Here is a 21,709-nt window from a genome sequence, read left to right on the forward strand (position 1 = left end):
AAGTATCGGATAAAGGTTTTATATCCTCATTTTAAAAGGAAAACAAACACAACATTGACATTGCAATATTAAAAGTTCTGACAGTGTTGCTTTCACAGTTGAGGAATGTGTAGAAATTAAAATTATTTTCTTATGATAAATCATAGCCTGGTTTTGGTCTGGCCTGTCAGGCTAGCTAGATAAATCAAGCATACATACACCAAACATGAAATTAAGTCTACACAGTCAAAAAATAATGTTAATTCAACATGTTAAGAGTCGAATAAACATCTAGATTGTGTTTGGTTAGTACTCTCTAAGTGTTGATTTAACACTGCATCTTTTACTGCGTATGCACACCACTGTCACTTTAGCTGTCTTGTTAGTCACCTCCCTCTCTCACAAGACACAAGTGGCCACACCCACTGAAGTTACTCTTCATGAAAAACGAAAGAGATATTTACTTCCTGGTAAGTGTGTGCATTTGGTCAGGTCTCTGTGTTCTATCAGCATGGCAGAAGCTAATGTTGTGGTGTCTCAGGATCGGTTCAGCTGCCCAATATGTTAGTCTAATAGCTTAGCTCCAAAATATAAAGGAATCGTTCAGTTTGTGATACAAGCATGAAAATTGGTACACATATAGCCAAAGGCATTCCAAAAAGAACTGGATATGGAGCCATCGTAAATTTTCAACATGGTGGCCATGGCAGCCATTTTTCAAAATGGCCGCCAGCCACAACAGTTTTCTTGGATATAATATATTTTAGACATATTTACCATTCATACCACTTGGTATATGTGATATGGATAATAGAAAAGTTGTCATGAATATTCAAGATGGCAGCCGTCACTTGTATGATTTATCTGATACAGGTGATATCTGTGTCAAATCAAAAGTCATTTTTCATGATGCAGAATTCAAATTTGTAACTTTGGAATTAACCAGAAGCTTCCTTTTATCTCATTCCATACTTAATATACAGTATAGTATCACTGTTTCTTTCAAGATGGCAGCCCATGTCAGATAATCATACAATAGTGGAGTCTGTTAAGGGTTTTACCAAAGAAAATGGATCTAACAAGAAACGTCATTTTGTTTCCTTTCCGGTATCCACTTTATGTCGGGTGAACGCCCCTTTAGGAGACCTTGGTTAGGAGACCTTCGGAGTCCAGAGGTTGAGAATCAATGAAGTCCCCTTAGCGCTGTAGATGGCGGTAGCGCACGTCTTGCGCAAACACCTCAAAAAGAGAAGAAGAAGTGGGGGACAACGCCCCCTTAGGAGACCCAACTTGAGCACACGCTTTTGCATTGAGTGGGCGTGTTTTGCGATATCTTGGTCTTATTCACTATTTTTGGTTTTACTGTTACGGAAGTTAGAAAAGCACTTTGCATGGTGTTTCTTTAGGGTATATGCTGTAATTCTAGCCTAAGAGCCCTCCGATTTTTTTTTCTACTGTCATGTTGTGTAATGCATTACATTGTTATTAAATGACATTATGGTAGCTGACAATGTTAATATAGTCCGGAACTCAGCAGAGGTGAAAGGGCAATGGTAGCCTGCTTGACCAGATTGATGAAACTACAAAAATGTACATAGTGGTGTGCATTGGCACTGCCCTCAAGATTTGATTCGATTAGGATTCGGGAGGTAGCGATTCGATTTGATTCAATTCTACAATGCATTGCAATGCATTACATTTTTACTGAAAGCAAAGCACATGTTTCATCAGTCATGATGAGGCAATACAAGTAGTCAGATACTGAACAACATTTTACTGGCTGTTTTCTGAATCTGAATTCAAATGAGCATTTCCCACAATAAAACTATGGTGAGAATAGACGACTGCTGCTAATGCTTGCTGAGCAGCATCTGAATGGGGAAGTGTCAGTGCAAGATGGTGTCCAAGGTAGCAGGTTCTCCATCCTCTAATTTCCCTGACAGATATTTTTTATTTGTATGAGAGAGGGTAAAAGACAGGACCTCTCCATATGTATGAAGAACCCATAAGATCACCTAATTCTACATTCTCACAAGTAGCATTGTGCATATTGAGTGCATTTCTGCCATCTTTAGAATGGCATTACAGATTACTCAATATACATATAGGCTACAGTATGTCTTCAGTTCAAATTAAATGGACATGTTTTCTAAGTAGGTGTTGAGTAAGTAGGCAGAGGTAAATTGTTTTTTCCTGAATTTGCAAACAAGTCCTCACCAAGTAAGTGTGTCACAAGTTGCATTACAGTTAGCTCAGTAATCATTGAGTACTTCAATTGGTACTTCAAAACTGACTGTTGATGGACAACATGTACCGTAGGTCTTTGCCACCCTTACCCATACTGTAGGAGAAATATCTATATAAAACAACAATTCTCATATGGTTTAAACTATAAAAGTAAATCATTACTGTACTCATTTTCTTGATATGCAAGGCACACAAGTAGTCTGGGAGGAAGGATAGTCTACCATACACCCCCCCCCCCCAAACAAAATGCCACATGACTTTTTAAACCTTCACGAATTTGAGTGGTAACAGTAACATAACTCATTCCCACTACGCTTTTTTGCTTTATATTGCACATGACCCCAGAATGCTATTCATGTTTCAGTTCTATAGTTGTACAGTACAGTACAGTACAGTAGCATACAGTAGGGTGCAGTATAGAAACGTACAGTAGAGTACAGTACAGTACAGTAACATACAGTACAGTGCAGTACAGTATATTACAGTAGTATACAGTACGGTGCAGTATAGAAACGTACAGTAGAGTATAGTACAGTACAGTACCATTCAGTACGGTGCAACAGTATAGTACAGTACAGTAGCATACAGTACGGTGCAGAATAGCAAAGTAGAGTACAGTACAGTAGCATACAGTAGAGTACAGTGCAGTAGCATACAGTATAGTGCAGTAGAGTACAGTACAGTAGAGTACAGTACAGTACAGTAGCATACAGTAGAGTGCAGTACAGTACAGTACAGTACAGTATTTCACATTACAGTACGGTAACGTATAGTACAGTACAGTGCAGTACTGGGTCCTAAGGAAGCATGTTCTAAATTTCACGCTTTTGTCAGCTCCGTAACGCTAATGGCCTTTTTCTTGAAAATGGCGGCCATCTTGAATATTCATGACAACTTTTAAATTATCCAAAAGACATTTACCAAGTAGTATGAATGGTAAATGTGTCTAAAATGTCATATTATATCCATTACTCATAAGAAAACTGTTGTTGCTGGCGGCCATTTTGAAAAATGGCTGCTATGGCCACCATGTTGAAAATTCACGATGGCTCCATATCCAGTTCTTTTTAGAATGCCTTTGGCTATATGTGTACCAATTTTCATGCTTGTATCACAAACTGAACGATTGTTTTGGTTAGCCGTTGCACTATGTCTGGATCTTCTGAAGAATCCTGTGGCTATTCCATGTGGACACAGTTTCTGCATGGATTGTATCACAGGCTGCTGGAATGAGGAAGACTTGAAAGGTGTTTACAGCTGCCCACAGTGCAGGCAGACCTTTACTCCGAGACCAGTTCTGTTCAAAAATACCATGCTGGCTGATATGGTAGAGATGTTAAAGAAATCAGGAATCCAGTCTGATTCTCCAACTCTGGTCTATGCTGAACCCGGAGATGTGGAGTGTGACGTCTGTACTGGGAGAAAATGGAAAGCTGTCAAGTCCTGTCTGGTCTGCCTGTCCTCTTATTGTGAAACTCACTTCAAGGCTCACAATGACCTCTTCCCAGGCAGGAAACACCATGTGATCAAAGCTGATGGTAAAATAGAGGATCTGATCTGCTCTCTGCATGACAAATTGCTGGAGGTCTTCTGTCGCACTGACCAGAAGTGTATTTGCATGTTGTGTGTCATGGATGAACACAGTGGGCATAAAACAGTTTCGGTTGCAGCAGAGAGAGCTGAGAAACAGGTAAGAACATTCAGTAGTCATTAACTGGTTTGTCTTGCTCTTCGATAAAGGAACACCTGAACAGCAGCCAAAGACTGTAATGAATGCACAAGATTGGTAGCAAGGAATCATGTGATCATTTGGCACTTTATTTGTACATCTGGGTAATGGGGGTTGGCATAGAGCGAACCTGATGACGCAGTGGGCGAAACGCGTTGTTCACTCCGAAACATAAAGTAAAGAAAAGTAAGCAGTGTGCGGTGTCTCTTGAATTTTGTTCACTGTAATGAATGTTCTACATTTAACCCATTGATGCTGGATGTTGTGTTGCGCAACATTGACCTTAGGCGCCTGGGGCTGTATGACTCAACATTCAGGCTCATGAGATTTGAGATATTAAAAATGTTAGAGCTGAATGAACACATTCTAATGCATGATGAGGATATTACCATTTAAATGCAACTTATGTCATGAGTTATTTATAGACAACTTAGGCATTCAGCAGGCGTTTTCTGCAGGATCACATGTCCATATAGGAGGAAAGAGCAGACACATTCTGATATTAAAGAAAAATATTGTAAAAGCTTTTAATTCAATGTATAACATAGCAAATCTGTTTAAAACACATGAGCCTACGCATTGTGGCCCTATTGGACTTCATCAGGACATCCAATATGGCTGCAAAGTGTAGGCCCATGTGTTTTTACACAGATTTGTCATTTGTCAACTTCAATATCAGTTTTATTTCAAATATTTTTATTTCAGATCTCAGAGCGTGTCTGCTCTTTCCTCTATTTTTTTGGACGGCTGCACTCGGTCCAGGGGTGCATTTCTCAAAAGGGAAGTTGTTAGCATGTTAGCAACTTCGGTAGTGGGAAAATGAATTGAAAACAACAAAGTAGCTAATGTAGTAAGCAACTTTGGTTTTGAGAAATGCACCCAAGATGAGCACCTGAGTAACATTGTTTGCACAGTCTGCTAAGCGCCCTAAGGGTTTTGTCCCTGCTCATTACAAGAAATAGTTTCTGTTTAGATAAAAATAGGCCTATGTCACTGCAATCACAGACCAGTTCACTCAGTGTACAGTACACGTCCTTGTTCTTCTAACAGAAAGAGTTGGGCCAGAGCCAGATGAAATGTCAGCAGACAATCCGAGAGAAAGAAAAGCACCTGCAGGGGCTGAAGGAGGCGGTGAGGGGGATGCAGGTGAGTGGCAAACATGCTGTCAAGCGAGCAGGAAGTATGTGTGCCAAAGCATTCCCTTTTTACTTTTTTAAACTTTTTATTATTACAGAATTAGTCCAACTGTCTAATTGTTCTCTTAATCAGTCGAATGTTGTTTGACATCTCGCTATGGGACGTCCTCATCGTATGAGACGTCCACCGAAGTACCTCTATAATCACAGCTGAAGGCGAGAAGCTTCGTGGACCCATCATTGCTGCTTACCCATGGGGTATAAAAGTGGGGGACGCACATGTGTTAGGTCACCTTTCATCCTCTTCGCTTACATGAGCACACCAGAGTTTTTATCAGCTTAACTGTCCACTTTAACATGCCTGGCTTGTTTTTGGACACTGAATTACGAAGTGTATCGCTGTGTCAGTGGTTAAGGTAAGATTGGGTTTCAAGCCATTCTCGGTCTTACCAAACTTAAGGTCTGTCATTTGGGTATTTTGGGTAGGTTTTTTGTCTCGACAAAATTGTTAATAGTCCACGCAGGCTTTCTCACCTTTAGCGTGACCAAGCTAGTAGCTATCCTTGAGAGCTAAGCAGCTCGGCAGCTCGACTAGCTCTGACCACTGTTACCCCTCATTCTACTTGTTAACCAATTACCTACAGTCATCTTGACTTGACTTGTCACCTCATCAGGGATTTCATTTGCTTGGTCACTTGTGGGATTACTGTGGTAATTTGTCGAGTGTTAGCCCTAAAAGGTCACGCTAGCAATCCAGTTAAGCAGCTAACCGTCCTTGGGTAACTAGCCAAGGCTACCAGAAGGCAGCTCCGGCTGCAGCTAACTTCTTGGTATTGCCCTGAGGCTGTCAAGATTACACATGGCTCTTATAACCCTAAAACCCTAAAAACTAATATGTTCGTTTTATATAGTGCCTTTCAAAACACCCAAGGTTGCATCACAAGGTATCGTGTAGGAAAGTGTGAGTGTGTGAGCGCGTCAGTGTGTGAGCGTGTGTGTGAGTGACATACGCCCAGCCAACCCCAAATTACCAACACCTGCCCCTTACTCAGCGCCAACGTCTCAACAACGGCTAAGCCCTACACAAGCGCAGAATCCAAAGAGCCCCTCTGGGATACCCAAGCTGCTGACCCGGGGGAGGAAAGACACCAAAGTGTGGTTCAAAAAGCCTCGTCCCCGTAACAGGCAGAGTAGAGAGACTGCCGGAAGGACAGGTACTCTACCGCGGGTAGACGCGCCCCATGAGGGTGTCAGCCTCCCAGTTGGCGAGCTCCATGACCCTCACTCATCTGACGCGATGCGCCAAGGGCCCCTCAATGTCTGCCTACTGTGCGTAGCCCTCCATGTGAACCGAGATTACACCTTGATGCTGAGGTGGCCATAGTCCCCCCATTAGGAAGAGTCCCAGCCACACCTGTGCTGGCACGACAAGGTGACCTGGGGTCGTATCATTAGCCCGCCATCTAGGTGCCAAGGCTAGCTGCACGGATTTTAAATACAGTAGAGAGAGGTTGCCGTTTACAGTTTAATCGCCGTCCACCTACCTTTCGTTCGGTGGTCCCTTCGGTGGCCCTGGGTGAACAGTCCATCACATTTAGGGAAGAAATTAAGATGTTACTCGCTGAGAAAGCTGTACGTGTCGTTCCCCCCCCGGAGCCCGCCATCTTCACTTCAGTTGAGCTTGGGTACGGGGACGGGGCATCTCTCTTCCGTTCCCTTCTCGTTCATTAGCTCAGAGGATCGGTTGTGTAAAGATGATCCAATGCATGCACAGCTTCTTGCCTTCGGTGGTGATTATAGAAGTACTTCGGTAGATGTCTCATACGATGAGGACCTCCCATAGAGAGATATCTCTCTCATTGTCTCTCTAATTGTCCTTCAGAGAACATGTCCTTATGTTTTTGGGGGTGCAACTAAATGCACCATGCTTTTGGTAACACTGCTGCATCACATGCCGCAACTCCATACTCTAATGATCCTTGATTGATTGGAAATTGGTCTGTGTTTGGAAGGTTTTATATGTAGATCTGTTGACTTTGTTATAGGCTAGTTAAAGCCAGTTGACAGGCACAGGGAAGCAACATGGGTCAGACTGGTGGTTTATGTTATTGTGAAAGCTGTGGTGTCTCCAAACAGCAATCTGCTCAGGCTGCAGTGGAGGACACTGAGGGGATCTTTGCTGAAATGATTCGCTCCATTAAGAGAAGATGCTCTGAGGTGACAAAGCTGATCAGAGATCAAGAGAGGGCTGATGTGACGCAAGCTGAAGAACTCATGGAGACACTGGAGCAGGAGATTGCTGAGCTGAAGAGGAGAGATGCTGAACTGGAGAGGCTCTCAAAAACACCAGATCATACCAGCTTTCTGCAGGTAGCCTGTCTCAAAAACATACCCCAAGTCATTCATCCTTAGTTGCATTAACAAAGAATATGTAGGCCTACTGTAGATTACAAGCCTACAAAGTTGGAAACCGAGAAGTATGTGTAAAATAGGAAGAGCAAGGGAACAAAAGTTAATGATTCAGATATTGAAACCAACAAGTGAATTTAGTGAAAATCAGGATGACACAAGATTGAACACTATGTCAGAAAAGATATTGTCCATTGTCATCACTACATTGTTTCTATTCGCAGAGTTTTCGGTCTCTGTGTTCATTAACCGACCCGGACCATTCATCATCTGACATCAGCGTCTGTTCAGTGTCTTTTGAGAAAGTGACCCAGAGTGTTTCTCAGCTGAAAGACAAACTGGAAGACTTTCTTAAACATGGGGCATGCAGTTTGACAGAGACTGGTATGGACTCTATAAAACCCAATTGAAGTTTTTTTTCTAAAAAATTCAGAGTAAATTTCATAGAGGCTTAATGGACTGATTGATGTCCTCTCTCTTGGTAGCTCAAGAGATCAGCCTGTTTCTTCCCCGGGAGCCCTTGACCAGGATGGATTTCTTAAAATGTAAGTATTCTGCACATTTCAGCCATGTAGGAATTGAACCCTGCAATTTTGTGTCATTGCCAACGCCAAGCACAGAGATTTTTCACTTATGCAATGAGAAACATGTAATTTGTTAAATTGTCCAGTCTTGTATTTGGCATTGTTTGATGGAATCAGATTTTTTTTTTACCCTATATACGCAACAAAAGGAAATATTATTCAGTTCCATGGGTGCACTCTATTCATTCAAATATGGAAATGTAGATTCTTAGATTGCAGGCCTCATGCATGAGCATATAATGTAGCTTTTGCTTTTTTCAGCTGTGTTGGTGTGATTAACACCTTTACATGTATTACCTCTCAATTCCAGATTCCTGTGACCTACATCTAGACCCCATCACTGCACATGGAAGACTTTATTTATCTAAGGGAAATAAGGAAGTCATCTGCAAGACAGAGAGGCAGCAGCGTCCCAATAATCCAGAGAGGTTTGACTGGCAGCAGGTGCTGTGTAAAGAGAGTGTGTCTGGAAGATGCTATTGGGAAGTGGAGTGGAGTGGACTAAAAATGTTCCCAGAAGAGGTTTTTATAGCACTTTCATCAAAACAGATCACCAGGAAAGGAAATAACAAAGAAGCTCAGTTTGGGTACAATCAGCACTCCTGGAGTTTGAGCTGTTTGTCCTCTTCCTGCTCTTTCATACACAAGGGAGAGGTAACCAACCTCAATGTAATCCCAAGCTCTAGAATTGGAGTGTATGTGGATCACAAAGCTGGAATTCTGTCTTTTTACAGCGTCCACGGTGACACAATGACTCTCCTGCACAGAGTACAGACCTCATTTGCTCAACCCCTTTATCCAGGCTTCTGGGTAGGAGTGGGATCGAAAGTAAATCTTTGCCATTAATAATGTCATTTTCTTTTCTTAGCTGTCAGCTGGTGACCCCTTTAGTGACAAATGTACCATCACCAGGGTGATTTGCCTGCTGTCATCTCAATTTAGCTTTCATTGCAAACTACTTAGGCCTATATAATAATATTAGGCTAAATCTTTTTTATGACAAAGCAAAAAGGTGGTTGACTGTTCAGTGTTGGTTGTTCAGATTCTGACTGTATAGACCACAGTGCTTCTCATGGCAATCTGCACACCAGGACCAGAGACTTTGAATACAATCAGCAGTTACAGTGTATGGTTTCAGTATGATTCTTTCTGTATAGACCCCTGTGCATTTTCTATATCCTATAACATGAGATGTGGGTCCATATTCAGCATGGTCTTCCATGGAGTTGACTGCTGCTAGTGCAGTCTTCACAATGGATAATGTAGGCCTACTTCAAGACTTAAGGGAATTCATTAATATGCACATAAGTCATTTTTATTTATCGCTTTGTCATATTTTGGATGTCTTTATTACTTCAGTGACACCAGCAGTGTATCATTTTACAAATATGTGTTAGATGATGGGGTACATGAACAATTTGTAAAGGACATGAATAACAATCTCCACAAATCTGTCTTGATAGTGATCTTTCTGAACAATGTAACTAATGTGAATTTTCCTGAAATAAAAATAATCGGCTAAATTAACACATTGCACCTGTAAATGTCTGAAAATATATCCTTTATGGGAGGGAGAGAGAGAGAGAGAGAGAGAGAGAGAGAGAGAGAGATCAAAAATGTATGGTCACCCCCACCAGTCATTTTACCTTATTCTATTTCAATCTCAGTTCTAGTTTAAAATTAGTTTATTGTATCATGCTCTAGTCTACAACATTAATTTATGAGCCCCATGAATATAAAAGCGGATGTCTGCTCTGGTACTGTAGGCAGATATCGTCATATAGTGCCTATATCATTTGAGGAGAATCTCAGTTTTCCACTGATGACACTTGCCTGTACACAGCCCAGTCTCAGGCCGTTTCGTAATAGTGCAGCCCAGGGCCGTAACGAGACATTTCAAATAGAAAGGTCAAATACTGCATGCTGTACTGCATACTGTACATTTAGAATACTTCAAACTCTTTGGTCAAACTCTTAAGTTTGTTTTCATTCATCACTGTCTTGAGGATAAATGGGGGTGGTGTATACAGACCGAATTTATCATTGTTGATCATACATCGATTTTCATCATAGATAAATTTTACATTTCTGAAAAAAAAATACAGAGGACATGACCTCTGTGTCCTCAATGGTAGTTACGGCCATGGTGCATCCCACTGAAACATGGCCAAGACAATCAATCGTGAACTCATCATAACAGGTCTCATCAGTCTGATGAGTAGAAATCCATGCATCTGTACTTAAATTTGCAGCTGAGATTGCAATGCAACAAATGTCATAAACATACTATTGGAATGGACAGAAACAAAGGTTCCACTCTCTGATAATAAATCAAATAAATATATAGAAAAATGGATTAAAACATGTATGTAATAAGTGTGTGAAACAGGTTGGTTAGATTTAACTCTTCTGTTAAGTTTAACCAATTTGATGGGTAATGAAAACCTTTTTTCACCTCTGGCCAATGCCAGAGTGGCTATTATAGGCAAGGCAAGGCAAGTTTATTTATATAGCGCATTTCATACACAGGGGCAACTCAATGTGCTTCACAAAGTTAACAAATGTAAATGAAAGGAAACAGGGAAGAAAGAAGGAAATGAATTAGAGGAAGAAAAACATTTAAAACATTAAGATAAAACATAAGGTAAAAATAATAATAAAATAAAATAAAACAAATTAAATAAACATAAAAATAAAAATAATAATAATAAAAAAAGAATTATATGTAATTTAAGCTAGGGGAAAGCATCTGAGAACAGCTTTGTCTTGAGTCTAGATTTAAAGCTATCAATAGTGGGTGCATTTTTTTAAGTCATCTGGAAGCTGGTCCCAAAGCTTTGAAGCATAGAAGCTAAAGGCTGCCTCTCCACACTTTGTTTTGACTTTTGGAATCACCAGCAAATTCTTCTCCGTTGACCTTAGTGACCTGGTTGGTGCATACAGCTGAAACATATCCAGTAGATATGTGGGTCCCATTCCATTTAATGATTTAAACACAAGTAGCATTGCCTTAAAATCAATTCTGTAGCTTATAAGTAGGCTAGGCAATCGAGACATATCCCTGGTGGGTGTGGCCTGGTTGGACCATGGGGAAATATTTTTAAATTCAGTTTTGTCATTATTAGGTTATTCTGAATGTAATGACTTGTAGTCTGCATAAATATTCACCATGGCACTATAGCCTAACATACATGATTTCAGGCACGTGCACTCCAATACGGCAGGGGAGGCACGGCCTCACCAGCTCCAGATGATTATGATGAGATGCAGTAAATGTGAATAATAGTTACAATAACAGCTATTGTTGTCTAGCATCTGCACCATAACTACCATTTGAGCAGTGTTTAAACTGTTTCACTCGTTCTCAATCATTTTTGTGGCCAAAATCGTAATATTTGCCCATTTCATGTCAAATTCCTCCGAATACGCCGAATTTGGGGCAACTCTGAATTTGCCTCACCCCCGGATTGCGCAATACCTCGTTAACAAGCTTCAGCGCATGCGCCATTTTGCTCGTTCTGTGAATGCAACCTGGTAATATTGTATTAAACGTTTTTATACACTTAATAGAAGTATGTATGGTGTGCCCTCATTTCCTGATAATTTTTTACTATTTTCTACGTGTGATTATCATTTCTTTACTCTGAACGCTTTGGCATAACGCCCACTGAAAGATACAGCCGTGAGGCCAGCAGTAGCCTGGCCGCAGACTCCTTCTGGAGTTGAGAGTATTGCTGGCCAGTTACGTCATAGCGAATCTGAAGTTCACAATACTGTCAGTCGGTGTTGTTGGCTAGCTTGTTCTCTTTGACTGCTACAAGTGGATTTCATAACGACACTAAGAGCATTCTCAAAGTTGGATTTCCAAGTGGAAAATATGTGATAAAGAATGGAGGACCGACAGAGCTGAAGGGTTTGCTACTGCAGATGACCGATCAGAAGATTATAACTACCCGATCATTTCAAAGTGAGTGGTACAACAGAAACTATTTTTTTTGTTTCCCCTGTGTCTTGTTTGCAACCGGCGAGAATGTGTGGAAGACCATTCGCATGGGATTTTACGACTTAACAATTTACTAAGGACTAAGGAGCCTCACGAAACACAAATCCTCGCGGCTACTCATATTCATATTCAATGCCAAATTGCTTTGGACGTTTGGTGCGTCTCGAATAGATGTGGCTTTGGATGAACAGCACCGGCTAAAGTAACGTTAGCATGCGCAACTCCAAAGTGAAGGAAAAGAGCGGCGCATGGACCTGATGTACAAGTTAAAGGTAAGATCAGTGTTTCCTATGTGTGTGAAGCCTGTGTTTGTGAGACCCGTGGGGATAGAGTGAATCCGCCGTGATTCTGTCTGGTGTGGTGGTAGCTTTTGTGATCTGAACAGGATTCTCATGTGCCCTGTAACTGTTTGTAAAGTTGAGTACAGGGTACCGTTGAGGTAAATCAAATATACCCGTGTAACTACAAGACTCTGATCTAATTCCAAAGTGTAGGCATAACATAAATGACAGTCCCAAAATATTTGGTGACCATATCGAAGCTTGTGTAGTAATCTCTGTTTAAATGTCGTAGCCTCGTACAAGTAGATGTAGGCCTACATTTGCACGAGAATCCGGTGCTTATCACTAAAGTTATCACACCAGTTTGTTCGCCGTGGTGCTCAGCGGTCTATATGACACCATGTTTTGAATCCTGTGTGTGTGTGTGTGTGTGTTTCATTGAGCATCCGCCGTGATGTGGTTTATGTGAGACCACTGTTTGAATCCTGTGTGTGTGAGAGCAGTGGGCTTTGAAGGAGCTTACACTCTTCACTACTCCCCTCCTCTCCTCTCCTCTCTTTTCCCATCTCCTCTCCTCTTCTCTCTTCTCCTCCTCTCTTCTCTCCTCCTCTCCTCTCCTCTTCTCTCTTCTCCTCCTCTCTTCTCTCCTCCTCTCCTCTCCCCTCCTCTCCTCTCCTCCCCTCTCCTTTCCTCTCCCCCTCTCCTCTCTTCTCTCCTCTCCACTCCTCTCCTCTCCTCTCTTTTCTCATCTCCTCTCCTCTCCTCTTCTCTCTTCTCCTCTCCTCTCCTCTCCATCTCCCCTCCTCTCCTCTCCTCTCCTCCTCTCTCCTCTCCTCACTTCTCCTCTCATCTCCTCTTCTCTCCTCTCCTCCTCTCCTCTCCTCTCCTCTCCTCTCATCCTCTCCTCTTCTCTCATCCTATCCTCTCCTCTCCTCTCCTCTTCTCTCCTCTCCTCTCCTCTCCTCTTCTCTCTTCTCCTCTCCTCTCCATCTCCCCTCCTCTCCTCACTTCTCCTCTCCTCTTCTCTCCTCCTCTCCTCTCCCCTCCTCTCCTCTTCTCTCCTCCTCTCCTCTCCTCTCCTCTTCTCTCCTCACCTCTCCTCTTCTCTCCTCGTCTCCTCTCCCTCTGCCGTGATGGTGCAGTGTGGTTTATGTGAAACCACTGTTTGAATCCTGTGTGTGTGTGTGTGTGTGTGTGTGTGTGTGTGTGTGTGTGTGTGTGTGTGTGTGTGTGTGTGTGTGTGTGTGTGTGTGTGTGTGTGTGTGTGTGTGTGTGTGTGTGAGTGAGAGATCTAGTAGCATTTACTCTACGGAAATGCAGCATGTTTTATTATGTAGGCCTAACTTATGTTAAGAAAGCTATGGCATATGAAACTTATCGGTAGGCCTATTTGATAAATTTACTAAAACTGTAGCTGTAGTATTATATATTTGAAAATCTGATATTGGAAAAGTCAGTGCCTCACCAGCCATAAAGTTGACCGCACGTCACTGCATGATTTCAAGCTGGGCTATGGATTAGCCTATGATGACAGAAATGTATAACAACAATGCCACAAACCTCAATAATGGATAGGTCAAGAGATTGTTTTGTCCATATCAAATTTGCAGATGCTATCTGCGTTTCGTGATGAGTGTTGCACTGCACGTCTCAACTGTCAATGTCAACACGATGCGGGCCGACAGCGCGAGGGGAAAAACACATCAGTCAATCGCGACTCATTGCTCTGCTTTTATTTGTCTTCAGTTTTACAGTCTCATCAGGAACGTTTTTGTTGTTAACTCTGGTCACCTGACAGCACCACTTGAAACTAAAGAAATGAAGGGTGATTTGATGAACAAACTGTAAGTTTTGGATGCTGTCATCAGCCAATCAATCATCTGTGTGCGCGAGGAGCCCAGTCTTGGGAAAAATCAACTGTATGCTTTGTGGTGCCGCTACGATATAGCCTAATTTTTCGTAGTTGGGCAACACGCGCTGTCGTCGAGAGTGGGTGAGAGAGAGGGTGAGAGAGAGCGAGTGAGAGAGAGAGACCACCCGAGCAGCGTGCATTCTGGGAGGGGAGCGCTGTCGTTGTGTCAGCTTCATGCCATGTCTCCCTCCCTCCAACATTGTCCCTAACCTTAACCCTAAACCTAACCCTAACCCTAACCCTAAACTGAACCCTAAACTTAACCGTAAATCACTTGTTTGAAATGTTTGATTACCGTCGTTTCCAGTTAGCCTTCACTTGCGCTTGATTGTTGACGTCCGCCCGCATTATTCTTCCCCCCCAGAACCATACTACCCCAATTGTCGGTTCCCCCTTTTGTCACCCAACCACGAGAAACGAGGCTACTCGTTAAGGCACCACGAGGCTTAAAGTTGATTTTTTTTCTGTTCGTAAAGACTTCACGACTGGCCCGAGTTGCGGTTGGCGAGAGAGCACAAGAGCAAGAGATTGGGGCAAGAGATTGTCTTGACTCTTCTTCATATAAAATCACTAAGAGTTTTACCCTTGGCACGAAATGAATGCCAATCGGACTTCTAATGTCAACGTGGTGCTGACAGGCTGACATGGGTTTCAAATACAATGCGTCAATCTGCTTTTGTCACGTTCGATTTCAGTCCAATGGAAAACTTTGGATGCATAAAATGAACAGCGATTTGGCGAGACGGCTGCTAGTTAGATATTGCTGTCAACTAAGCATTTCGCAAAATCTGTACATTGCAAAATAGGTAGCATATCTCTAGGCCTACTGGTTGTTTGGCTGTCGCAGACTCTGCGAGTGTAGGCTACAGTATGGAATGTTGCGTCGCACTTAGAACAGGCGCGCCCAGGCGGCTGTAGGCGCCCACTGGGGCTTGTCAGGGAACCACTGGAGTGAGCAAAGACAGAAGGGTATGAGTAGCCATCTATTGTCTTCTATCGTGAAAATTTCATGAAAATTATATTGTGAAATTTGTTCTATGTAAAAAGCCTCAGCTTTTCCAACAACTACAACAAACTGCATTTTGAGAGAAGTTTCCAATGTGAAACAAAATGTAGTCTTCGAAACTTTTTTCCCCAAAACATGAGCCTGAAAAAAAAAAGGGGGGGGGGGGTCGTCTAATATTCAGGATCGTCTTATGTTCGGGCCAATACGGTTGAGGTTTTCTGTTAACTTAACAACATATAGTCTACTTTAACATAAGTCCAATAAAATACATTGTGAGCGGGTTTTTTTGTGAGCGATTTTCCATATCAAAGTGGCCTAGATGTGAATTAAAATCCTGGCCTGATTAGAGGGCCCGCTCCGGCCCTGCCCTGGCTGTTCACTACTTACCTTACCTCCATCTCAAGTTATTCAATGAATGTTTACAATTTGAATGGCAAAAACTAGAGTGACCCAAAACTTTTGATTGATATTCCAAACAGAAGGATGCATGTAGGTGCAAACAACAATCAATGTGTGGGAGTGGTCAATGATATAAGAGCTGGGTGTACAAAAGGGATTAACACATCAGTTTGTAATCTATATGTTATAGTGTTATCTCTGTTCCAGTGTGTACTGTCAGACAATGACATTTAATTTGGGCCTTGTGTATTATTTGTCACACTCCCTTCTTGTTGAGATTATTTGCTTCTTTCAGATGACAGCTGAATGAAGAATTGTAGCCTATACTGATGAATGCATTTCCAGCAGTTGGTATAAACTTCCGGCTGTTTTTGAGATAAATTCACTGAACATGGCCAGACAAGGAAAAAGGAAGAAGAGAAATTACAATGTTATGTTGTTACCTGAAGTCCAACCTCATGAGAAATATAAGAGATGTTTGTTCCCTGGTAAGTGTGTTTGGTGACGTTTGTTGCCATGGCAGAAGCTAATGGTAATGTGTCTTTTTAATGCAAGGAGTGTTGCTATCCCTCTACAAACAGCATCCCATGCAGGCTCCCATTCTAATCTCAAGATTGTTTGCCACTCTGCCGATCCTGCCTTCTCATTTTGGGGGAGTGGAGCAAAGCTCTCGTCTGTGTAACTTGAGAGGCCACACCCACTGTTATGTGAAGTCATCTTTCATGTGAAAAGGCATTTGCTTCCTTGCAGCTGCATGAGTTTGGTTTGGTCTGTCTCTATATACTATCACGATGGCTGAAGCTAATGTTCCTGTTTCTCAAGATCAGTTGAGCTGTCCAATATGTCTGGATCTTCTGAAGAATCCTGTGGCCATTCCATGTGGACACAGTTTCTGCATGGAGTGTATCACAAGCTGCTGGAACGAGGAAGACTCTCTAAGCGTTGATTTAACAGTCCATCTTTTACTGCGTATGCACACCACTGTCACTTTAGCTGTTTTGTTAGTCACCTCCCTCTCTCACAAGACACAAGTGGCCACACCCACTGAAGTTACTCTTCATGAAAAACGAAAGAGATATTTACTTCCTGGTAAGTGTGTGTATTTGGTCAGGTCTCTGTGTTCTATCACAATGGCTGAAGCTAATGTTCCTGTCTCTCAAGATCAGTTGAGTTGTCCAATATGTCTGGATCTTCTGAAGAATCCTGTGGCCATTCCATGTGGACACAGTTTCTGCATGGAGTGTATCACAAGCTGTTGGAATGAGGAAGACGCTAAAGGTGTCTACAGCTGCCCGCAGTGCAGGGAGACCTTTACTCCAAGACCAGTCCTGAGCAAAAATATAATGTTGGCTAACATGGTGGAGATGTTAAAAAATGTAGGAATCCCGTCCGATTCTCCAACTCTGACCTATGCTGAACCCGGAGATGTGGAGTGTGGTGTCTGTTCTGGGAGAAAGCAGAAAGCTGTCAAGTCCTGTCTGGTTTGCCTGTCCTCTTATTGTGAAACTCATTTCAAGGCTCACAATGACCTCTTCCCAGGCAGTACACACAAAGCGGTTGAAGCTGATGGTAAACTAGAGGATCTGCTTTGCTCTCGACATGGGAAACTGCTGGAGGTCTTCTGTCGCACAGATCAGACATGTATATGTGTGCTGTGTGTCACAGATGAACACAGTGGGCATAAAACAGTTTCGGTTACAGCAGAGAGAGCTGAGAAAGAGGTAAGAGCATTGAGTTAATATGAATGGTTTGACGTTCCTTCGCTTAGGCAAACAAAATGTTTCCCTTGCCCAAACCGGTTTCATTCCTTTTACAGTACATCACTGTGGTTTGGCAAACCAGCGCAAGAAAATGCTTTCGATTGAAAGTTACAAAGGATAGTGCAGGCTTCCCACATGTAAAGCAGGTGCCAAAAGCATGCAGAATAGTTTTTAAAAAAAACATTCACAGACATTTTTATTTTATGAGAACAGCGTATCAATGGTATGATCTTAACGGGGCTTTTCTTTTTATACAATTTCCCATTTCAAGTGCAATAATGCCCATTGTTAACCTGCTTAAAGAAAAAGTTCACAGAAATCCAAAGGAAAAGCCAACAGAAAATCCAAACTAAACAAAAACGCCTACAGCAGCTGAAGGATGCTGTGAGGGTCATCAAGGTGAGTAAAAAGTAAACCTATAAGGAGGTAGACAATAATGATAGCAATACACTGCATAAAAGTAGTGTAGGTGATGCGCGCACATCCAGTAAAACAGGTGCTGGATCAAATAAACTTGCGTAAAAGAGGAAAGAAAATCCGCACACTGTTGCTGCACACCTGACAAAGACCACCTGAGGTCAAAACGCTGTGTTCCATAAATCGGTGAGCAGCAACAGTGTGCGGATTTTCTTTCTTCTTTTAAACAATACACTGCAAAACACAATTTCAACAAGATGTGGTTCATGTGAAGTGTTCTATGTATCTGTGCAGCAATCTGCTCAGGCAGCAGTGGTGAAGACAGAGGAGAGCTTTGATGACATGATTTGCTCCATGAAGAGAAAATGCTCTGAGGTGACAAAGCTGATCAGAGATGAGGAGGAGGCTGATGTGACTCAAGCTGAGGAATATATCGAGACACTGGAGCAGGAGATTTCCAAACTGCAGAAAGCAGATGCCAAACTGGAACAGCTGTCAAAAACAAACGACAATGCAAGCTTTTTGCAGGTAGGTGACTGGATTTCAATCCCATGTTTCTTGAGCGAAAATGACGTTTGTGATTTTCATGTTTTTGGCAGAATGTGCAAGTTTGGGTCTTAACCCATTGATGCTGGATGTTGCGTTGCACAACATTGGCCCTGGCGCCTGGAGCTGCATTACGCAACATTCAGGCTCATGAGATTTGAAACAACTTTATTAAAAATCTTTGTTTGTTTGAGATGAATGAACACAATCTAATGAAAGGTCGGGGTCTTAGCATTTAAATGCAACTTATTGCATGTTTTTATATGCTTCAGAGGCTGAGATATTTAGGTTTTTATAGGCTGAGGGCAGCTTTTCTGAAAAAGGGCTCAGGCATTCAGCACCCTTTTTTGCAGGTGCTTTAGGCGTCAATGGGTTAAAGAAGCTACTCCATGCTCCAGAAAACAGTATATTGGTTCATCTAAGCTATCATTCTGCCTTCATGCCTTTTATGGACAAGACACATTTTCAGAGCCGAATTCTCAGTTTTTTACTTAAAGAAATGAGCACATTCAAAAGGCCTCAGGTTCTCCAGAATTTATGAGATATGTAAGGTATCACTGTAACGCGCTCATAGCTCAGTATGCTCTTGGACCTATTGTGGCCTGTTTTCATTTGGCTGAATACACATACATTTTATCTGAACAAAGATTGCATGGGGAACTATTTCTCAGGATCATTACGGTAGGAATTGAAAGCATCTATTTAATTATCCATATCCTCACCATTCCATTCTGTGTCCCTGTAGAGTTTTCAGTCTCTCCAGTGTTCCTTGATGGACCAAGAGAAATCATCAGATCTCGAGGTCTGTCACGATTTGTCATTTGAGAAAGTGACCCGGAGTGTGTCTCAACTGAAAGACAAATTGGAAGACTTCCTTACACAGGAGACATGCAGTATCACAGAGACTGGTATGGACTACATACAGTACATTGCAGTATATAAGCCCTCATTTTGATACATTTAGATTTCAGAACTGATTTATGTATTCTCTCTTACAGCAAAACAGATCTGCCGATTTCTTCCCCAGAACCCCTTGACCAGAAGAGATTTCTTAAAATGTAAGAAAGTAAATGTATATAGCCTGATTATTGAGCAGAGTTTGATTTTGTTTAACCACAACACCAATTATAATAGTATAGGCCTATAAGTCATACTTCAAGAATCTGTATAGGCCTACTATTAGTATTAATTATTAACTGTTGTTGTTTTTCTCATTGTAGATTCATGTCAACTCAGTCTAGATCCCACTACAGCACAGGGGGAACATTACGTATTTAAGGGAAACAAGACAGTTTCCTGGATGGAGAATACAATGTGGAATCGTCACAGTCCAGAAAGGTTTGACTACTTTTGCAAGGTGCTGTGTAAAGAGAGTGTATCTGGAAGATGCTATTGGGAAGTGGAGAGGAGCACTTCAAAGAGATCAAGGCACCGAAAACATGTTACTGTAGCAGTTGCATATAAACAGAGGACACATAAAGCATACATAGATGACCCTTACCTTGGGGACAGTCAACACTCTTGGGCTTTGAGCTGTCCATACTCTCCCTGCTGTTTCATGCACAATGGCGTGGTAACCAAACTCAACATCACTGCAAGCTCTAGAGTGGGAGTGTATGTGGATCACAAAGCTGGAATTCTGTCTTTTTACAGTATCTACGGTGACACAATGACTCTCCTGCACAAAATACAGACCACATTTACTCAGCCCCTCTATCCTTGCTTTCGGATCGTTGGGAAAGTACAACTAAATCTGTGCCAATAAGTGTTAGTATTATGTATGTTGACAATTGTATCAATTTTAATTTTAGGCCTACTCTATATTTCGAGGCGAATTATGGTGACTCCTTTTCATGCAGGCTGCAATGACCGTGCCTTCAATTTATTTTTTTCCCTTTTATAGCAAACAACTATTATCTCTCATACTGTACGTATGTCAGGAAAATCTGAACTTGCTGTTCAGTCTTGATAGGCCTATCTACTGCATCATGCTGGAATATGGGGTGCATTACTGTCATTAGGCCTACTGATAATACCGATAAATAAGGAATTACTGATCATGAGTTATTTGTTAAAAAAAGGACGGTAATATAACAATAAATATATAGGTGTTTCTGTGTAATAAGTGTTTTACAAATATGCCATAAATGAATGATTGTACAGCTGTGTTTTTCTTACGGTAGACCTTACAGATGTTTGATGATACTGTATGTTGCATGAACAATTGTCAAGAGACATGAATGAAATCTGTTCAAACGTGGCTTAATTGTGAAGAAATAAATATCTAACCAGACATTACATGCTGTGTGTAGGTGTACACTTTAAGAATAAATGTTTAGCCATGCATTATTTATCTATAAGCTCGTTTTCAATTTTACCCATCAAGCTGGAAAAGAACTGGGAGTTTCAATTGACAATCCCGTGTCATAGTGCCCCTAGTCGTCACATGCCACGCTTCCCTGGGTGGAGCAAAAGTCAAAATATACTGTATAGGCTATGTTAAGCAAACCTAGTTTAAGTTCACACATGGCCTAAAACGTTTGATGATATTGAAAACTTGAGCATACATGCAGTGTATATATGTAGGCTATGAACTATTTGGAAATGCATCATAAGAGATATTGTCATGTTATTCTGTCAAGTCAATTCAATAAGCATGACTGGACATAGGCCTATTTGCAACCCTGGAGTCACAGGTTTGAAGATGTGCAGGTCATCTAAGCCTTCACACTACTCTATGCATATGTGTAATAACCTACATAGTAAAGTAACCGTACAAATGTTGCCTCTGCTGCTGCTGCACCTTCTTGCACTGGACACATTGCATGGTAAACTGCTCCGGTTATACCGCCATTCAGATATACCGCCATTCCGATATACCGCCATTCCGACATTGACTTTTTATTGCAAAAAAAACAAACATTTTTTCCAGCTTGCAGGAACTGTTTTCAGACACTACATGTAAGGGCATTTGGACCGTGACTAAATTAGACACTAAAATTATAGGCCTACACTAATCCTGTAATTGCGCTGTCACTCTCTCCACTTCCGCTCATGTAGGCCTAGCACATTGTTGCAAATGTCAATTGAGTTAGAACGTTGTTCACACGCCTTTAAACTACTTGCAACAATGTTAAAATGACTCAGAATGACAATTGAATACTGGCGGAATGGCCGGTTGTCCCCAACTGCTCCTCATAGCAGGGCTGGTGCAGGCTGCTGCTGCACTTCTTGGCGTAGAGAGGTCGCACCCATAACTTCCATGAAGCAGAAGCGCAACTACAGTACACTGCATCACCAC

General features: G+C 41.8%; 2 protein-coding genes across 4 annotated transcripts; both read left to right on the top strand.

The window, feature by feature from the left end:
- Positions 1-3,340: 3,340 nt before the first annotated feature.
- LOC134460348 (tripartite motif-containing protein 16-like) lies at positions 3,341-9,611 on the top strand (the record flags this gene model as incomplete). The annotated part of the gene is made up of 6 exons (XM_063212779.1): positions 3,341-3,916; positions 5,006-5,101; positions 7,228-7,461; positions 7,725-7,884; positions 7,986-8,045; positions 8,395-9,611. Coding segments are annotated over 6 exons (1,662 nt in total), but the record flags the coding sequence as incomplete, so codon positions are not given.
- Positions 9,612-16,472: 6,861 nt separating this feature from the next.
- On the top strand, positions 16,473-20,696 carry LOC134460349 (E3 ubiquitin-protein ligase TRIM47-like). Of its 3 annotated transcripts, XM_063212781.1 has the most exons (6): positions 16,473-17,406; positions 17,749-17,844; positions 18,157-18,390; positions 19,154-19,316; positions 19,407-19,466; positions 19,629-20,696. In XM_063212781.1, exons 1-6 carry the CDS (start codon positions 16,477-16,479, stop codon positions 20,171-20,173), a joined length of 2,028 nt encoding a protein of 675 aa, XP_063068851.1. In that variant the 5' UTR covers positions 16,473-16,476; the 3' UTR covers positions 20,174-20,696. The 3 variants fall into 3 exon arrangements, with proteins under 3 accessions (XP_063068851.1, XP_063068852.1, XP_063068853.1); XM_063212782.1 differs by lacking the exon at positions 17,749-17,844; XM_063212783.1 differs by lacking the exons at positions 19,154-19,316; positions 19,407-19,466 and having other exon boundaries at positions 19,629-19,729.
- Positions 20,697-21,709: the final 1,013 nt, after the last annotated feature.

This window comes from Engraulis encrasicolus, chromosome 12 (genome assembly GCF_034702125.1).
Source record: "Engraulis encrasicolus isolate BLACKSEA-1 chromosome 12, IST_EnEncr_1.0, whole genome shotgun sequence".
NCBI classification, from domain to species: Eukaryota; Metazoa; Chordata; class Actinopteri; order Clupeiformes; family Engraulidae; genus Engraulis; species Engraulis encrasicolus.

Excerpts from the sequence above, each read along its gene's own strand:
- LOC134460349 (XM_063212781.1), top strand. The coding sequence starts at position 16,477 with ATGGCTGAAGCTAATGTTCCTGTTTCTCAAGATCAGTTGAGCTGTCCA. Across the intron at positions 17,407-17,748 it reads CAGAGAGAGCTGAGAAAGAG|AAAAAGTTCACAGAAATCCA; the intron begins GTAAGAGCATTG and ends ACCTGCTTAAAG. Across the intron at positions 18,391-19,153 it reads ACAATGCAAGCTTTTTGCAG|AGTTTTCAGTCTCTCCAGTG; the intron begins GTAGGTGACTGG and ends GTGTCCCTGTAG.